This window comes from Brugia malayi, assembly GCF_000002995.4.
Source record: "Brugia malayi strain FR3 genome assembly, contig: Bm_v4_ChrX_scaffold_001, whole genome shotgun sequence".
Lineage (NCBI taxonomy): Eukaryota > Metazoa > Nematoda > Chromadorea > Rhabditida > Onchocercidae > Brugia > Brugia malayi.
The window spans coordinates 12,787,721-12,807,005 of NW_025062479.1; the positions used below are offsets into that span (position 1 = coordinate 12,787,721).

Sequence of the window (19,285 nt, forward strand, 5' to 3'; positions counted from 1 at the left end):
TGAAATATTTTCAGTATTTATATCAAATTCTACGAACAATTTTTAAAAAACCAGCTGAAACGATAAAAATCAAAATAAAACATCTCGTTCATACCATGTAAAAGGATACGCCATAACACGCTTTTCTGTTACTATACACCTTTCTGGTAGTGCTTAAAGATTGGTTATTTATCCATCTTTCGCCACGCCAAAAACGGTTCTTCTAACTAAACCATTTCAATAACATTTCTATCAAATCTTCAACTCAACTTTTGATATGGTGCTGATTGAACCTAAAATATCTTCATTCGAAATCTAAAAAATAATGTAACAATCTATCCATCTTCCAACAAACTTTCACGATTTTTTCTCCTTCACCAAGCAAAAGGAAAACATTATTTTCCCAAAATGCTTTGGAAATTTTTTCATTTTAGAAAAGCACGAAAAACAAACTCAACCTAGCACCCCCAATATGAATAACAATTTGCATTCATGAAATAAAAATAAATTTAAATTTCCGCATTGCAGAAAGTTCCGCCCTAAAAACTTCACGAAACATCGGAGATCACAACAAACTTTCTATCGCCCACAACACATCTTAAAATTACAGCAATTCATTTATTGGTTCGAAATTTTAAAACATGCCAGCATGTACATTTTTGGCTGCCGAATTAAACTGCAAAACAATTTACTAAATATTCAGTAGGAAAACGAGGATAGTTCCAAAGCATTATTAATAAAAAGTTACTAACTGACAACTACTCTAAAAAATTACTGAAAGAAAAAAAAAAAAAAACCAAATGGTGAAGAATTACCATAATTCACTGCTTCAATGACTAACTTTTCTTGTTAAATAATATCTGAAAAAGAATTATGACCTGAAAATTGATAAAAAACTTGAAAACAGAAATCTATATTCCCAGTATCCAGTTCCCAATTCTTCCATCTAAAAACCTACAACTCTCAAGAGTTATCAGCAGTCTTCTATCTTTCCACTCAAATTTCCGCTTCTATGCTCGCAACATATTTATGATAAACTCCAAGGAATAAAATAAGGTAAAGATGTAAGTTCAAAGCAGAAGATAATCTTTTGGAGTATTCGCATTTAATTTCTAAGTCAATAAAAATATTTCACTGAAACAAATTACGTTCACGTTGTCTCTAAAACCCAAACAAAACTGAAACATTGATGCACACAACAATAGTATATATCTAGTTTGTACTAATCCTTCTACCCTTCATGACTAATTTTCTAATGAACAGATGAATTGTCATGCTGTCCAATTTGTTATACCAAATTTTATTACAGCACCACATTTTTAATGCTACCTATTAAGTGCAAAATATGTAAACTGTAAAAATTAACAACACATCAGTTATAATAATGAAAAAGAAATGGTTTCATAAATAGATCAGAAAGTAACGGATCAACAAATGATTTAGTGTAAAAAGGCGAGCAATTATAGCTGACAGTTATGAGTAGTAAATATTATTGCAAAAATCTATAAGACCATTACGAAAGTAAATTAAAGATATCTCAAATATCAATTAAAAATTCAGAAAGAAAGGGACCACTTTTTACTCCTAAAGGTTTCAGTTTGATTGCAGTCCAAAGAGCCAATAACAAAGACTGACAAAGTTTTGACCTTAGAAAATGTCTCGACTTTGACTTTGGTAAAAAAAGCCCGTACTTGCAACATTTTTCCATTTCAAAAGACTTTTGGAATAGAACCATTCACATAAAGAATTTAATAACTTCAGTGCTCAACTCTCTCGAATTAAGAGAAAATCATATTATCACACACCGAAATCATTATATCACTACAATCAGGATAATCGCAATACAAACGATTGTTACCAATCACAGCCATAATTTCATTCAAACCATACCTATTCACTATCATTACTTCGATTAAACCACAGTTTCGAAAAGTTTTAATAGAAATATTGGCATATATCATTATTAATTTTACTATATTCTAATAAAGAAGATAAAGTATATGCAGAATTACTAAGTCACCTACTTACTGTTACCACCGAAAAAAAAAAAAAAGCACTCTAAAAATTAAAGATAAAAATTATCATCGTATTAGGAAAAGTGATTCTACTAACTGAAGTTACCAAATCTATCACAATTCTAATTTACGCTGCTTTCAAACATTCAAATATATCAACATCACATATATATGGAAATAACTCCAGAACATGTCGCTTCAACAGCAATGAAAAAAGACTTAAACAAAAATAATGAGCAGAAAAACTGATGCAAACAGCTAATGAATTCAATAAAAGCAAGACTTATTTCACTTAAAAAAAAATCTAGCCATTTCAATTAATCCTCAGTATCATAACCACATAATTCTTAATCAAAAAAATATCAATTGATGAAGGGAACAAAAAGAACTTTTATGTAATATCATATCGATCAGCAACTAACGTAACAATTGACACACTAACATAACTAGTATAACTAACATAATTAATATAACTAGCGTAGTATTCTTGAAGGTACTTGATGTACCTTATACTCATTTTATCAGTTCATTATATATATAATATGGTGATTTAATTAAAAATGTAACAGCGTTTTAAATCGACTGAATATTTCAATATTTTTGAACTCTCCAGTCAAAATTCACCACCTTTTAATTCGAATTTAAATTAGAAATACTAAATGAATTCCTTTTATAGGGCCACGGCGTAGAAAAATCCAAAAAGGACAACAAACATTTCCGAATTTGTTTCAATTCGGTTTAATAATTTTTATCTAGAGAAAAAAAAATTTTTTTCTCGCATTATTAGGTAATTTACAGCAGAACCATCCTTACAGTAAAGAAATGTTTGAAAAGATTGATACTATAGAAACAATAAAAGTAATAGCAGCAAACTATTTATGCTCTATTATATTTCGCAATGATCTGCAGGAAACGCAATAAAATAGTAGTAAACTAACTTAAACCTCCCAAATATTGACAAAATTCGTACTATTAAAAAAAAATTCATAACCCATAAAAATTAATAACTCATACTGCCGTGAAAGCACTGTGATGTTATTAAACAACCAAATTACACCAGAAAACTATTAAAGAGAACCGAGTAACGTAGTGTCAATCAATATTTCCAACAAATCTATAAAGTTTCACTGAAAATCGAAAAAAAAAAATAATATAATATATGATACAATTATCAAAATTCAAAGCGCTGAAAATTTATAAGAAGAGAAGACTTACGGATCGTCCGCTTCAGTTACAGTAAGCGGTACATTTGTTGCAATCGGTTCGGGTGCAAACGATGGTTGGACCATAACATTCGAATCAGGATGTTCCTGAAATCGCTATCAACTGTTTTCATAATTCATAAATAAACGTAAAAATAAACAAAATGAAGCACAGCTTAATCTAAATAACAGAAGAATGTCCCATTCTGACAAATAGGGAATGATTATGATCACATGCGTAACCAAAAATAGTACGTCTATATACAGAGTGACAGAATTTCAGCAAAGATATCTGTCTGAATGAATATCTAGAATAGTCACGGCTCACGTTTCTTTAAATCTTAAAGGAACTGAGAACAAAGTGATGGAACCAAGCAGTCGTATACTCAATTAGGAAACTAATAAATTTCGGAAGGAAAGAAAAGATTTAAAATAATAGAAACCGATAGTGGTTGTAAATATGAAGTTGTAGCGGATGGCGTTCGGTAGAACTGGGATGTGTGGGCAGGTGCTACTCCAGCATTAAGGACGGGCGCCGACGCTGCAGTTTGTAGTGACAATAAATTTTCGTGATCTGAGACTTTTCCCTGAAAAAAGAAGGGTATGCACAAGAAAAGTTATACCTACTAATTACTGAAAGATACAAAAATCAATAACAGCAATACACAGAAAGCAAATCAAATACACTAATCTTGCATGTTTAAACTGTTATGCACACTAAAACATATTTTCAAATGCTGCTAGTAAATCGAAGAAAAAGTTGTTATGTTCTCTAACTTTCTAAGATTAATTATGCAAACAATTTGAAAGAGCCGTCCATGTTAAATACTTATAAAACTCATAAGTAATCGTATCCAGCACGATTAAGCCATCAATGAATGAGACACTTTACTGAATGATTAGACAATTCTGATGGCTTTATTCATGACCAGAAGTAAAAAATAATAAATACCTTAGTTTCAATAATAGTTGCATTATTGATCACAGGAGAAGTACTCGCTGAAGATGGAGTACCGTGTATTGGAGTTGCAGATGGAGGATCAATGGATGTAACAACGATTGTACTGGATTCTTTTCCTATATTTGATACGTCAATCGCTTGTGATATTGCTAAAAACACCAGTATAAATGTTGATCGTTGACTAATTTTTCAAAAAAAAAAAAAAAAACCGTAAGATCAATTGTTGCAAACACGGTCCACAATACGTTCAAAATAAGATCTTTACTTAAAACTAATTCCACTTTTGCAGTTTCTAACTAGGAAGTAAAAAAGCTACACTCAACAATCGAAAACCAAATGGATTTGTATCTGAGTAATAAAATAAAATCAGGACCTGTTCCACTCGTATCAGTTCCTGAAATCAAGTGTGGTTCATTTGCCGTATTATTCACTGTATCTGTTTGGCCATGGGAAATGAAAGTCCGACATCCGACCAGATTTTCAACAATATTGACTGCTATAAAAATAGCTGAGCATGTTAGATTGTCCTAGAAGCAGTCTAGTCTGATGCATTAGGCTTCAAATGCCCACTGCAACACCGTATAAAATGTGTTCAGTTCGGAAACTATTCACATTTTCTTTACAGCAGACAATAGAATAATTGAATGATTGTCAGTGGAAATGAAAGCATCAAAATTAAAATCAAATTACTCCGATTTATACTCGTAAGTGCATTGTTTACCCAGTGCTATAGGTATCAATGAAAGTATTCATCGCGAACGATAAGGGTACATCTAAAAATGACCGGGAAAAAGGTAAAACTGAATATACCTCTCATTATGGGTACAACCGAAAAACCTTGCTTCATCAAAAGTTTCAAGATATTTATTTCTCGAACATTCACTCAAAAATAACCTTCAAAAGACAAAAATGAAAATTGAATTTTCCAAAAAATCCTGTCCCTGTAATCCCCTTTTCAAACTTCTATAACACTGAAATATGATTTTATCATGATAAACTGGAAAAAAAAAAGACTGAAACTAATACAAATGAAATGTCACAATAACTTACGTAACGAATGTTTTTCTGATTTGTCCGTAAAGTCAATAATTGCACCAGTTTCCGATGTCTTGTCTTTATAATCCCAACATTTCCAACGGCCACGAGTAAAAGTCCCTGGAACAGGGACAACCTGCAAACAAATACACACTCCAATAAATATGTCACGCCGCACAGAAACCAGATTTAACAAACACTTGAAACCAGATTTAACAATATAAGCATATCCATGTAGTATTTGTCTATCACAGTGAAGGGGATATAAGCTTCTAGAATTACTTGGAGGACATTTCTTCGCAAATTAAATTTATAATCATTATACCTACTAATTTGGTATGCTAATTCGACTAATTTCTTCGGAATAACAAAAATGATGCCCTTCGATAAAAGCTGCATAGTACTGTTACCTTCTAAAAACTGAGTGAGAGAGAATAACCTGAAATTGCCGTTCTTTTGGTTTTGCAGCTGCCATCTCACTTGCTGCTTGTTCGTCGTTGTCTGTTGTGGTTATACCCATAGTAGTATTATACGAGTCGTTCTGTCACTGCATTGTCTAATCATTGACTGAAATAATATAAGTAAGAACCAAGCATTCTGAATAAAATTTAAAAAACTGAAATTCTTTAAGTTCGGAACCCTGAATTGCGCGGATAACTCACGAAAGACTTCCATTATTTTCAGACTGGGAGAAAAACCCCCCAAACCACTTCCACTTCAAAAGAAAAAAAAACCCCATGCGAAATCATAGCTTAATTACAACAAACCAAATAACGAATCGCACAGCGAGATATGAGAACATTACGTAAATTGTAATCTCTGTGCTGTATACTTGCCTTCAAGTCAGATATAACTGAGTAGTTTTTGACAGCTCGATGCTCTAAATAATTGACAAAGGGTGGAAGGGGACTAACTGAAGCAGAAATTGGAAGTATCTGATGATAAGTACGTTGATCACAGCAAACACTAGGAAAAGTATTTGATAGTAGTGAAGCGCACATACTCTGCTCTTTTTGTTTGAAGCGAATACTAGAACTTCAGTAGAGTAATGCTCTTTAGCTGAAGTGGAAATTTAATTTAACTGTACGGTAGAAAAGAAGAATACTGTCTAAAGAAGAGGTTAAGAGTGAAAACAGGAGATATTAATGATAGTTTTGATTCCCTTGTTTGAATCAGTACAGAGTCGAGAAGTACAAAAATGGTCGCTCATAGCCATAATAGCAGAAACTAATGATAAATCGATATGGAGCAAAAAAGGAGGTAATAATTTTTGAACTTGAGTTTGAACTCACTTAAATTTATATATAACTCGAAATTAGATGTTTTGAGGGTGATGCAGTTTATCGTTTCACATTTCTTCTATGGCTAGAGTAATAAGATGCGTTTACGCAATAACCTGGTGTTTTGGAATACATGTATAATGTTTCAGTGCGTATGTCATAACACCAAAAGAGAACCTAAAGATTCATTGAGACGGTATCCTTATACACCATTCTGAATAGGTCATCACGATTGCTGGTGTTATCATATTGTTGTCATTGTATTTTTCAAGTTAATGGGAGACAACATTCGACAGAATCACTAAACTTATGAAATCGATGGAGCACCGGCAATATGAACAACGAAGTGCTGCAGTTGGTGATATCGGCGGGACACTAGATGACGCTAAAAGGCGACAAGGAGATGAACGGATAGTGTTGGAGTCCGTATATGGTGAAGACTTCCGCGATGCTGCCCAAAATGCTTGGAAGGTTTGTTGAATCGACTGATTAGATTTGATTAATTAATCATTTTATATACGATTGATGTAGAAAGTCTCTCTCATTATCTCCATTATCTTCATTTGCTTGTTTCCATGAATGGTTCGTTGAAGCACATTATTAGATTAAAATGCTAACTGGTGATGTTTGTCAGATTTCATTTTTTCACTCGCATTATCTGGCTTGAAATATAACTGTGTAAATATCATAGATAACTTCACTTATGTTTTTTATTTGTTGTTGTGTCTCTAGTCAATGATTTCAACAATCAGAAGATTCAGTAATTGTTCATAAACATTAGGTAAAACAGTTATTAGATGTCTGCAGTTGGATTTACCAAGGTAACAGTCATCATGCTGTTTACATATAAACTTTTTCTAACTTTTTCTGAAGAGTCTGTTATAAAAATCAGTCGATTTTTTTACAGATATGGCAACCACTTGACGTCATCCTGCATTTAAAACCTGTTCGATCAGTTAGCACCACCAGCGGCAAAATTTACGTCTCGTTAGATCTTCATGTAAAATGTCCAAAAACATATCCATTATATGGGTATGTGCAGCATTTTGTTTTTTTTATGCTACACAGTATGATAATAGCCAATATAATAATTTAAAATGTTTAAAACAGTCTTTTCAGTTTTTATGTTGTTCACTTAAAAACCTCAAAAATTTTATCAGGACAATTATTTATCCTTTAACAATTTTTCGCCAATTTCCGGTGTTATTTATAGGACACCAGTGATTGCGCTAGAAAATATACAAGGTATTTCGCTGAGGGATATTGATAAACTTAAACAGATGCTAGATAGTAAAGCAGCATCATTGAAAGGAAACGTGAGTAATCATTATTGACTTCGTTTTATCTAATTCATTACTTTTTTTAGTAAACAAATAAGTTCACGTAAATGATTGGAACATTTTTGATGAGTAACAATTTTCAGGAAATTGTTCTAGAACTGTGCCAGATGGTTCAAGAATTTCTATATGAACGAAATAAACCTCCAGAAGGATCTTTTTTCGATGGCATGTTACAGCAGCATGCAGCAGTGGAACATGAACGGAGGGTGCTGACGTTTCCTATGTAGTCTGTAGTAGTTTTATTGGGGTTATCATATTAGGATGATTTAAGAATTTTTCCTCGTTAAGTTTTGAAAGAACTTTCTGAGATCCTTTAATTTTTTTACTAATATCTCAGAGACAACGAGTAAGATCGGAACAGCGTGATCGCGAGGATGTTGTAGCATTTCAAAAAATGCATGAAGAAAAACTGATGTGGCGGAAGGCTGAGGAAGGTGAACCCACGACACCAGTTGATGATAGTTCATACGAAACATTTTCCTGTATCGATGGTGTTCAAAGGCGGTTGACCAAAATGAACGATTTTAGGAGGCGGCCGAATATTAGTCCGTTCTGTCGGGAATGGTCAGCTGTGGATTGTGCTACGGTAATTCAAGAAGTATTTCTAATAAAAGGGAATAAAGGCAGGGTGGAAGAAGCAGTTTCATGGTGATCAAACAGAAACAAGCTGACGAAAAACAAAAAAGTGTTTGTAATGTAGAGTGTATCAACCAACGGAGTACAAATCAATTTAATCTGAATCTGAGGATTATCAAAATCTTGAAAGGCTATAATTGAAAAATAAAAGCAGTATTATTGTAAGAAAAAATCCTCATTGGCTATTAAGTATTCATGCGTTATGTCTACATAATATGGATATATTTTCACGAATACATTGTTATGTCATCGGAAATCAACTATTAGTTTAGCTATTTATGTTTTTGTTCTTCCTTCGTGGTGGTTGTTATTTTGTTGTTATGTTCGATATTATTTCTTTGCTTCTAGGGCCATGAACTTTTTATTACGGAATGGACATTTGCGGCGACAGCCAAGACGCCCATATCATCGCTTAAACCTTTTATTACTCATTTTAAACAGCTGGAAAAGAAATTAAAACAAATTTCAAGAATTTCTGTCACTGAGCCAACATTATGCAGTTATGAAATGCTTTGTGTGCAGAAGAATAAATTGACAGTTTCGGAAATTAATGTTTGGCAAGCTTTACTTCATATTACTTTTTCTGATTCTGGAAATATTTATTGTGGATCGCACCGAATGATATGTATCAACACAGTAGTTTGTCTCTCAGATCGATTGAGCAGTGGGAGAGCGGAGAGCAAGGACCAATCAGTATACCTTTGTTTTAGCAAGAATGTCAATTTTTTTGTTTTTAAGGAAGGTGTCATTTAAACTTCAAGTTAATTGCAGTGTTATAATTGGTCAAAATATCGATGGGAATGACCGGAATTTATCATCTCAAATTGATATTTTCGAAACCGATAAAGTTAGTGTACTGAGACTTGTGAAAAATAAACTTCCTTCTTTAGCACAATAAAATAAACTTCACTTTATACTTGTTTCCTCATTAGAACAAACATCCGTGTTTGAATTTGCTATAACTTTCATTTTAAATTAGAAAATTTTGATTATTCATGATTTTTGATCTTCTTAGAATTTAGTTTTAAAAATTAAAACAAACCTTTCATTTCTTTGTCAGTCAGAGTTATTATGTCTTTTTAATTTGCAGACACTTTTAGTTCGCCTTGCTGTCCAACTTTTAGATGGTTTGCGATTTCTTCACGAAAGAAATTTGGGACATTTTGATCTTGACCTGATGTCTATATGGATCACTGGCAAACGGAACTTTCGTTTATCTGATTATTTCCTGAGGTATATTGTGATTAATTTTGCGCTGAGTATGGTTATGGAACAAGTTTCAGAAAATTTGAAGTAAGCTGAATAGGTCATAAGTTGATGAGATCTGAGGTCATTTGGAAGACTTTATGTAAATTTTTTGAGATATTTACTTATTTTTTACAATTTAGGTCACTGCTTTTGAATCGATATAGGATTATCAAGGAATGTGTCGAAATGGTCGGTGAAAATATCGCCTCCGGTTCTTCAATAGATAAATTGCCACATAATGATTTGGCTTCATTGGGCAACATTTTCAGCAAATTCAGGGGGCTTCCGGCGGTTGCGAACGATCCAGATTTTTCTAAAAATCTCGAAAGCTTCGTGAAAGCTTGTCGAAACACCAAAATCTTGAAAATCTTAATGGAACATCCCTTTTTACATCAAGGTTTCTACCAGTATTATAAGCCAGCTATATAAAAATCTATATTTTCAGGTATTTGCTCTGAAAAAGAGGTAGTGAAGTTGTTTTCAGATGATTTGTTCCAGTCTTTGATTGACGTTGAGAAAGAAGGCTTCCAGCAAATTGCGCATAGTAGGCTTCGAAACGAATTTATTTTTATCGAAATGTTGGGGAAAGGCGGTTTTGGTGATGTCATGTTGGCAAAGTAAGATTGAGTACAGTTTTAAATGATTTTAAAACTAGCTGCATGATTACTAACCTTTCTTGATATCAAGTTTTGATTACCATTGTGCTTGTCAGCTCAAGAAAGGTTGTACTGAATGCCTAATCACTGTGATGAATAATTCGGATGATTACGAAAGAATCGTCGGTAACATTTGGCGAACAATAATAAAATTTGAAATAATATGCTTAGATATCATTCATTTCAGGAGCTAGATCTTATTTTCTTGTTGATTGCTTTAGCTTTCTTTCTCTTTTTATAGGAATAAACTGGATGGTAATGATTATGCGATCAAACGGATACCCTTAGATCCCAAGGATGAGCGATTCAGTCGAAAAGTTACACGCGAAGCGAAGCTGTTTTCGAAATTAAATCATCCAAATGTTGTTCGTTACTACAGTGCTTGGATTGAGCAAGCTTCTACTGTTACAAAAGAAGCTGGACCGAAAAGTAGTAGTAGTGAAGTAAATGTTAATAGTGGTCAAGAAGTGGGAACCGAAGGTATGTACTGATTATGTACTCTTATGATAAGTTAGACATTGTGATCTGAGTTAAATTTATTCAATTTGGGATCTAGTTTCGAAAGTCGAAGCATCATTGCTCAACGTTATTATAAATTATTCAAAAATTAACATCAAATTAGCATTACTTTTATATCGAAATTTAATGAATTGACTTGAATTTTTGTCAGACTCAATCCAATCCATTTAACCACCGGCTGTATTTTGGAAAATCACTTTTATTATGAAAAATTTCAATTCACTTTTTTAAAGTAAATCAACTTAAAGAATTTGTAATGAATTAAATGATGTTTTAGCAAATGATGTTTAGATTCCTTGATGCCCATGCAAATAAAGAATAACGAAAAAGTGGCAAAACGTTTAGCTGTAGATACGACAGCCGAGTGGTCAACGTCATTTCAAGTGGCTTCTATGTATGAACTGGATTCTGTTTCCGAAGAGCAATGCAAAGAGCCTGTCCGAACGTTATTCTCGCCTACTGGTCTTAGTACCGTTGAAAATTCGGACTTTGTGGGTTCCAGCTCTAGAGAACTTTTATGTTGTATAAATCATTAAACCACCTATTTTAATCCCATTTATTATAGAACTATCCAAAGCTGTTTAATTAACAAAATGGATACTTTTCCAGTGTACTTTTATACGTTCTGGCGAACGCACTTATTGGTTTTTACTGGATCTAAAATGATACGTAAAAGTTACTAAAGCAGTACTTTTCTATCATTCTATTTGCTTGGTAATAGCAAATTCTCAGTAAAAAATGGTTGATTTTTGTGTTTTCATAATTTATAGGAAGTGCTTTTTGAAGATGAAGGCGACAATGAGGATTCGAGTGATGAAAATGTCGATACACCATCAAACCGGACGTTACCATCTGGAACGACAGCACGAAATTCTTCCACGCTCTCTCTAAGAATTTTATTCATTCAAATGGAATATTGTGAGAAGTCTACTTTGCGTAATTTAATTGACAGTTCGAAACTGCTGAAAAATCCACGGCAAATATGGCGTTTATTTCGTGAAATATTGCTCGGGTTGCAATACATCCATCAAGAAGGCATGATTCATCGTGACATTAAGCCGGTTAGGCTTTTTTGTTTCTAAACTTTATAAAGGTTTTAGATTTTTTATAGATGTTCAGATTTCGGTTACATTTCTGTAATTTCGAGATTTTCGTGATGAAAGCGTAGAGAGCCGTAACAACAAACTTTTGTTATAGCTTATCTCAACAGGATGTTTTTCAATTGTCTTGCTAAAAGAAATCATTTGTCTCACATGTAATTATTTTTTCAAATTACGGATTCCATGCAGTTATTGTAAAACTTCTCTTGGTTATTTTAATATTATTTCGTTCATTCTGCTCTTTCCTAAGCGTTTCTTTAATGAAATCTTGATATACTTTATTCCTTGAAGTTCATTTAGTTTCTCATTATTAGTAGTTACATCTGATTTTGCTATGGAAGGAACAGAAGAATCGGCGAAATTCCATTTCCTTTCTAACTGAATATTTGTAGATGAATGTTCTGATAGATGGTAGCGATCATGCAAAAATTGGTGATTTTGGTCTCGCAACTCGCGATATTATGTCGAAAAATCTATCTTCTTTAAATGAGTCGGATATGAATTTTTCTATGACCAAAGATATTGGCACAGCTCTTTATATTGCACCAGAATTATTGTCAACTGCTGGTGAAAGCATCGATTACACAACTAAAATCGACGTTTATAGGTTGTTGATCACTTTTTAATTTATTATATTATCTGTTCAAACTTCAAAACTTTTTTTTTTTTTTATATATTAAAACTGGTTTATTATTTAAATAGTTGTTCTGATTATTGAATTCATTACTATATACTTTGTCCATTTGTAAAAATTCCATAATTTACCCACTTGTCCACTAATTCAGTTACCAATTAACATTAAGATAAGTTCTGAAGAACATAAGTTAAGGCGCTGATTGAAACTCCACTTCAGATGAAAAATTCAGTTACGTTATCTTATTTAATATCTCGTTCATCTTTATACTTCTTAAATCTATATATCGATATTTGTTCCATTTCAGTCTTGGCATAGTCTTGTTTGAAATGTTCTATCGACCTCTTCTGCCTGGTATGGAACGAATAGCAGTAATAAAAAATCTGCGTGGTTCGGGTCATTTTCCCTCTGATTTCGGGGCTGGTATGTTGGAGGTATGAAGTCGTTTCTATTAATAGACACAATATAACACGTATACAAATAAATACTTCACTTACAGTTTTTAGATACACCAAAAAGCTGCCAAAAAACTGATCAAATGGATGTTGGAAATCCAAGCAGATGATCGGCCATCGGTGCAGATTCTTCTAGAGAGCGATCGTATTCCAGTAGCAGAAATTGAAGAGAATGATTTCCAAGTAAACTAAATCACATGAGTTAAAGCTTCACGTAAAACAAAAGCAAACACATAAAATTTCATAAAGGAATTTTTTCTACTGGTTAAGATTTAATTACCACTTATTTAATCTGTTCATTCAACTATAGTCATTGTCTTACTAAGCTTTTACAGAAAATGTTTTGTCAAGCTATTCGGAGCAGAGGACGTTTGCATCATTGGATAATTGATACGTTGATAGCTAATCCGGTATTACCAGCAGCAGATTATCTTTATGATCGAGGCATTTGTTCTGCTGTAAGGCAGTGTTCATGTTCATTATTTCATGAATGTAGCAAATGAGAATAACTCAACGGTTTCGTCTGTTAGTCGTTGGAAATACACTGTCAAATTTACCGTTCCCTTTTAGATATATTATATACATGTGAGGATGTCTTCCGACTTTACATAAATGCAAAGTGCGGTAAAAAAGTCGGCAGTGAAAAGAGAGAAGATGGATTGTTTGAATCAAATTAAATTTGCATCTGTTTCTTTTGAAACAGATTAGTTGTTTCGTTAAATGTGAAAATAAATAATTTCACTAGACTTAAATTTCTTTTTTAAACCGCTCATTGAATGTGCAGATCATTAGCCTTAAATTTTCGTTTATTTAGGACCGACTGAGTTTACCACGATTGCGTGCTGTCGAGTCCCTACGTAACAAACTGTGCCGTATCTGTTCAACACATGCTTTTATTCCATTTGATATGCATTCAATTACACCATTCAATGCCAAAAATGCACCTGAAATGACGAATTCGAAATCACGCGCATGTAGATTTGTTGATGAAAATGGAATTTCAGTAATGTTACCGGTATGAAATTAGTTAATCATGAAATAATTGATAATGTAATATAGTGAGCTACACAGTGAGCTACACATGCGGGAAGATCCAGGTAACCGTATATACATGTGGTTACATGGTTGAACCAAAGTCTAGTGAGACCACGTATAAGATTGACTTTGTTTAGTATCCAGCTGCCACTACTGTAATAAAGTAGCCATCGTGCGAATGAAATGTTGCTTTTAGTATGACTTACGACGAGCTTTTGCGCGTTATTGCGTTCGTAATGGAGTAAATCGTCTGAAAAGATATGATTGTGGTAAAGTGTTTGGACGTCCCGATGCTGCTGGTAAAACTTCCATTTTTCTAAACATAATGTGCTCATCTGTTTATGAAGAAATTTTTGCTGGGATTAAAATGTATCATGTTTCAATCGGTAACATCAACCGCTCTTTGGTCAAAATATCAACCACTTTTGAGCTTTCAAAACACTTTTAAATATTTTTTTTTAAACCATGTATGATCGGCTATTTACGAAGAGTTTTTGCACGCTATTGCATTCGTAATGGAATAAATTGGCTATTTAGGTTATTTGTGATACAAAACTTTATATTGCAACACTATAAATCTCGGAAATTTCGCTTTCACTGTTAATGCAGTGCTGAATATCTTATTCATCATTCATCATCGTGTACATGTACAATAATTATCTTATAAATTTTCTATATGTAGCAGCTGATTGTAATAGATTATCATGAGCGATGATTCTAATACATTTGTAAAATCCATCCAGTTTTTTAAATGCATGTATGATCTGGTAGCCTTCTCACATGTAATATATTTGCAGTCAGCATGCATCCCATTGAGCGTATTGAATTCGCTATTGATGCTGTTGGTCCGATAAGTTCATCGCAAATGCTTACAGCCGATATACTGTGCATTACTATCGAGACAGTCCATCAGCTTGATTGTATATCGTCGCATAAATGGGAAATCCGGATGGGACATCGGGATTTAATTATTGCTGCCATTTTGTATCTTGGTTTCGGTGATTTCAGCACACAGAACAAAATACTAAATATTCTGTACGCGATTGCAACATCAAACAGTTAGTTTTGTAGTTTGACCGAAGTATCGTTGTTGTTCATTGTTGAAAGTTAGATTTGCATTCGCAAAACCAAACATTACAGCCAATATTGAGTCTCCGGAAACGAAGAAATATACTCATTATGTATTGAAGCAAAATGACTGCAATGTATGTCAGTGAATTAGAGTTATTCCAGACATTAAAAGCACGAAAAGAGAGTAGTGGAGGTATCTACTTAGAACTCAAAAAAAAAAATGACGATTATCCGATGTATTCTTGCACTGATAGACCTTTCCAGCACTGAATATTCGGATATTATACGCTTTTTTTTTTTTTTTCAGAAATGCTTAATCGTGAACAAAAAATCGAACGACTTCGGGCCGGTACGGAAATGTCATTCAGTCAAGCAAATTCACTGCTTAATGTTCTGGAAGGTGATGATTGCACATTAGAAGCGTTGGTAGCAAGGACGGAATGTCTGGTAAACTGTCGTGATGATCGTGTTCAGAAGCATTCTAAGAAGGCATTGAGTGACCTCACAAATTTAGCCATATTGTTGAAATGTTTCATCGGTAAATGTTTTAATTCAAATTCTTCGAGTTTTTCCATGGAATCTTCTTAGAAACGCCATTATTTTATGGTTCAAATTCGGGTTCTTCATTTGTTGTTTTTACGAAATACATTCTGACATTGGTTGTATAAAAGGCAGAAATAGTACAACAAATCACTTCATTTGTTGTTAATGGATGATAATATTCTATGACACGGACTTTTCCATTTTATATGATGTGATCTATCATGTGTTCATATATTTATTTTCAGATGATATGACTGAGCACATCTTGTTCGACGGCACTCTTTGTTATCGACCACATACATACTGCAGTGGCCTCATGTTTCAGTTACGAGTACTCGTCCTGCATAAACAAACAATACGGCCTGTCATTATTGGTGCTGGAGGTAAGTTGATTTCTTATCATTTAGTTGAAAAGCTAAATGGTAGTGTAATCCAGCAAGAAGAAATGTAAGAAGTAACATTTTTCCATTCACAGGTCGATATGATACCTTGCTAGATGACGAGCGTCATGCGCAAGATCTAATTCCTCCCACTCCACTATGCGCGGTTGGATGCAGTCTATCACTCGATATTCTTGCTCACTTTTGTTGCACAAATAAACCGGGTAATTTTATCGAAAGTTATCGATTAGGCCATGTTATAGCATATAGGTCAGCTGCAAATGTGTTACATATAACGTAAGATCTGAATTACCTCAACGAAGGAAGTAATGAAGGTATCGATTATTTCGCAATAGAACCGGGAATGAAAATGAGTACGGATTAGTGTACAAACTTTGAAACCGTCCTATGTATTCTATTAGTGGAACAATGTTGTCACTAATGTAGGCCATGTAATTTTTATATAAAAAATAAAAAAAAATCAATTTTCCAGTCATTTTCTTCCTCTAATGGAAATTGAAAAATTAATTCTAATCTAAATGTTAGACTTTGGATCGGTTTGCGGTCAAGCATTAGTTTGTTCAGTCTCTGATCAGTTCCTAAAAACAACTGCAAATTTGGTGAAACAGATGTGGTCATGCGGAATCCAGACAGATGTTTTACATGACCCAGTCGCTCCGATGCAAATAACGGAACTTATTGTAACATTTATTCAAATTCTTGTCATGCACACTTTATTCAAGTAGCTTTTTCCTGTTTTTTTTTTTTTAAATGGAGGGGAAGAAAAAACGTGGAAATTTGTGAAATATTGTTTTTGATAATGGAAACTACGGGTAAAAATAGTGAAGTTTAAAAGTTAATAGGATTCATTAAATTTAAGGCTGGAATTATGAAGTGATTTCTCCCTTTCATTACCTGTGTTTTCCATTTTTGGTCGTTCAGTTTGTGTTGGGAAAACGACTGCTCAATCAGTCTGAGTTATGCTGATAAAAGTGATGATGCGTCAACATCTAATCTGATTCTTCACAGGAGCATTGTAACGAAACACATATCGAAATGCTGTTAGTGGTGTATGGAGAAAATGAAGTATTAACTCGTATCGGTGGTGTTGACTTGGGCAAGCTTACGTTCGATGAAATGTTGAGTAAATTTGAGGTTTACCAGAATGATGTTTCCTTTGTGGAAGCATTTCCACATTTATCTAATATCACTTCGCCTGTAAGGCACTCGCTAAACACACTACCAGTAGCTGCCACTCCTGCTAGCCTGAACGTGAGATATGCTTTAACCGAGAAACCGGCAGCTCATATCCGAAAAAGGAATGAGGTAGGTTCTCTATATATTTATGAATAAATGATGTTAATTTCATATTACCTAAAATGAAGTTAAAATGAATAATGATCGTTTATTTTATTTGCACATTTCTAGCAAATAGCTATTGTTTGGAATAATAAACAGAAAAAAGGTGTCAATCACTCTTTTGTCTTTTGAAATTTTGTGCTACGTTAGTTCTGAATTCAGTTGGAACTAACGATCAAGTTTTTTAGACTCAAATTCGTGCTTGTCTGCAAAAAGTGGTTATTGCTTTGGCGCCTCAAACAGTGGTTGAAGTAGTCGTCACGGAAATCTCAGTGGATGCAATTCGTCTGCTTGCAACACTTATTGATCGTAATTTCACAGTGGACGAACTTTTGAGTGCTTTCACGGCTGCTGCAAAGCAACTAAGCAAATTCAAACGGGAATTCAAGCGGATAGAGGAAGTGATTGAACCATTCTTTCAACTCAAGAATACCTCACCTATTGTACTGTATTCAAAACAAGATTGTAATGGTTATTACAAATTAATACTTTAAAAGGATTTTATTTATGTCATCGAAATGATTGATTTCATTTTAGATATTGGAATGAATATTTGTGATCCTAGCTTGTAGTTTATTGCAGTTTTAGTTACATATCATTTTTTTAAATTACCAATCAACATAAATATTTTTCATTTCTCAATTGTTGGGCTTGCGACATGGCTGAATTCTCTTCTCTTTCTGTGAAAAATTAATTACGAACAATTCCAATCTTCCATTTTTATTTCCCTTTTTTGTACGAAATTGTTATTTTCGTTTGTAATTTGTTACTAACTTTTCTCTCAGTGATTCAGTTTTGTTTGTTTTCATTCAATATTTGCATGGAATTGTTCTCGAATATCCCTGAAAAAATTCTAAATCGTATTGATTGCTACTGATACGTACAACTTGTGTCTACTACCACTGCAAATGAATTAATGTGCTAGACATGGATCTACTTTGAGCCAAATTCTGTTACAGTTCCCGATTTTGTACTAAAAATACAAAACATTTTTTGTTGCAATATATTCAAGATACGATTCCTATTACTTGAAGGGGAATGATTTGAATTTCTTTTTGAGAAGCTGCATAAGACTAGTTCGGATAATAAATCAAAATTCAATAAAGAATTACTACTTTTAGTTCTAAGGATTTCACGTATCTTTTCTTATCCATCTTTTATAGAAGCATATTAGATTTCTCAACAAACTTATCTAACTTGGATTCATCAGTATTCACTGAATGAACAGTTTGGTTACATTAGAATTTTTATTAATTATGTAAAATATATAATGATGCTAACGGAAATAAATTGAGGGGAAGAATGTAAGAAAAGCTTATCCGGTTGGGAAATTTGTACTGCATGTTTTGCATGAAATGCGTACTTTTATTTTTCCCATTGATTATCAAGTTTCAAACCAGAGTCAAGTTATTCAAACATTTTATTTCACTCAATATATCGGTTAAATCCACTCAATCATTTCTGGCCAATGGTAAAACTGAGTAAAAGGGGATTATAGCAGTCACACCGAACAGGTTTGCCGTATTTTCATATGGTGTGATTGGAGTTGACTCAAGCTGTCGTCCTTTCCACTTCGTTAACGTTCCCGACACATCCGGCATTTTGAATCTGCAAATGCTCTTTCTAAAATATCGCTGTAGGCTCAAACAATGAGACGATGACCTTTGTCAGCTAGTATTTTTAAGCCAGAAATTCGGTGAATGGATTTAAAATTTTAATTAAGCCATTTCTTACACATATATATGCTACTCTGTCCGAAATTCCAAAAAAAAAAAAAAAAAAAAACATTGAAAAAATTTTACTTTGATGAAATAAGAGGTGATGCCTACTGACTGAT

The 19,285-nt window shown here is 33.3% G+C and overlaps 3 protein-coding genes across 7 annotated transcripts; 1 reads left to right on the forward strand and 2 right to left on the reverse strand.

The window, feature by feature from the left end:
- Positions 1–3,205: 3,205 nt before the first annotated feature.
- Positions 3,206–5,712, reverse strand: Bm9783 (Uncharacterized protein; the record flags this gene model as incomplete). The annotated part of the gene is made up of 6 exons (XM_001897526.1): positions 3,206–3,304; positions 3,640–3,783; positions 4,149–4,306; positions 4,531–4,653; positions 5,208–5,328; positions 5,632–5,712. 6 exons carry the CDS (start codon positions 5,710–5,712, stop codon positions 3,206–3,208), a joined length of 726 nt encoding a protein of 241 aa, XP_001897561.1.
- A 1,078-nt stretch (positions 5,713–6,790) lies between these two features.
- On the forward strand, positions 6,791–17,942 carry Bma-gcn-2 (Uncharacterized protein; the record flags this gene model as incomplete). Of its 5 annotated transcripts, none has more annotated exons than XM_043074663.1 (26): positions 6,791–6,943; positions 7,380–7,504; positions 7,686–7,788; positions 7,896–8,018; positions 8,150–8,398; positions 8,797–9,005; positions 9,220–9,295; positions 9,539–9,681; positions 9,837–10,093; positions 10,181–10,313; positions 10,594–10,832; positions 11,163–11,362; positions 11,642–11,932; positions 12,364–12,578; positions 12,913–13,039; positions 13,112–13,243; positions 13,396–13,518; positions 13,875–14,075; positions 14,292–14,394; positions 14,893–15,153; positions 15,474–15,704; positions 15,955–16,092; positions 16,185–16,313; positions 16,636–16,790; positions 17,119–17,415; positions 17,637–17,942. In XM_043074663.1, 26 exons carry the CDS (start codon positions 6,791–6,793, stop codon positions 17,940–17,942), a joined length of 4,719 nt encoding a protein of 1,572 aa, XP_042930597.1. The 5 variants fall into 5 exon arrangements, with proteins under 5 accessions (XP_042930597.1, XP_042930598.1, XP_042930599.1 ...); XM_043074664.1 differs by having other exon boundaries at positions 15,474–15,566; XM_043074666.1 differs by lacking the exons at positions 6,791–6,943; positions 7,380–7,504 and having other exon boundaries at positions 7,753–7,788.
- Positions 17,943–18,899: 957 nt separating this feature from the next.
- On the reverse strand, positions 18,900–19,049 carry Bm9782 (Uncharacterized protein; the record flags this gene model as incomplete). The annotated part of the gene is made up of 1 exon (XM_001897523.1): positions 18,900–19,049. One exon carries the CDS (start codon positions 19,047–19,049, stop codon positions 18,900–18,902), a length of 150 nt encoding a protein of 49 aa, XP_001897558.1.
- Positions 19,050–19,285: the final 236 nt, after the last annotated feature.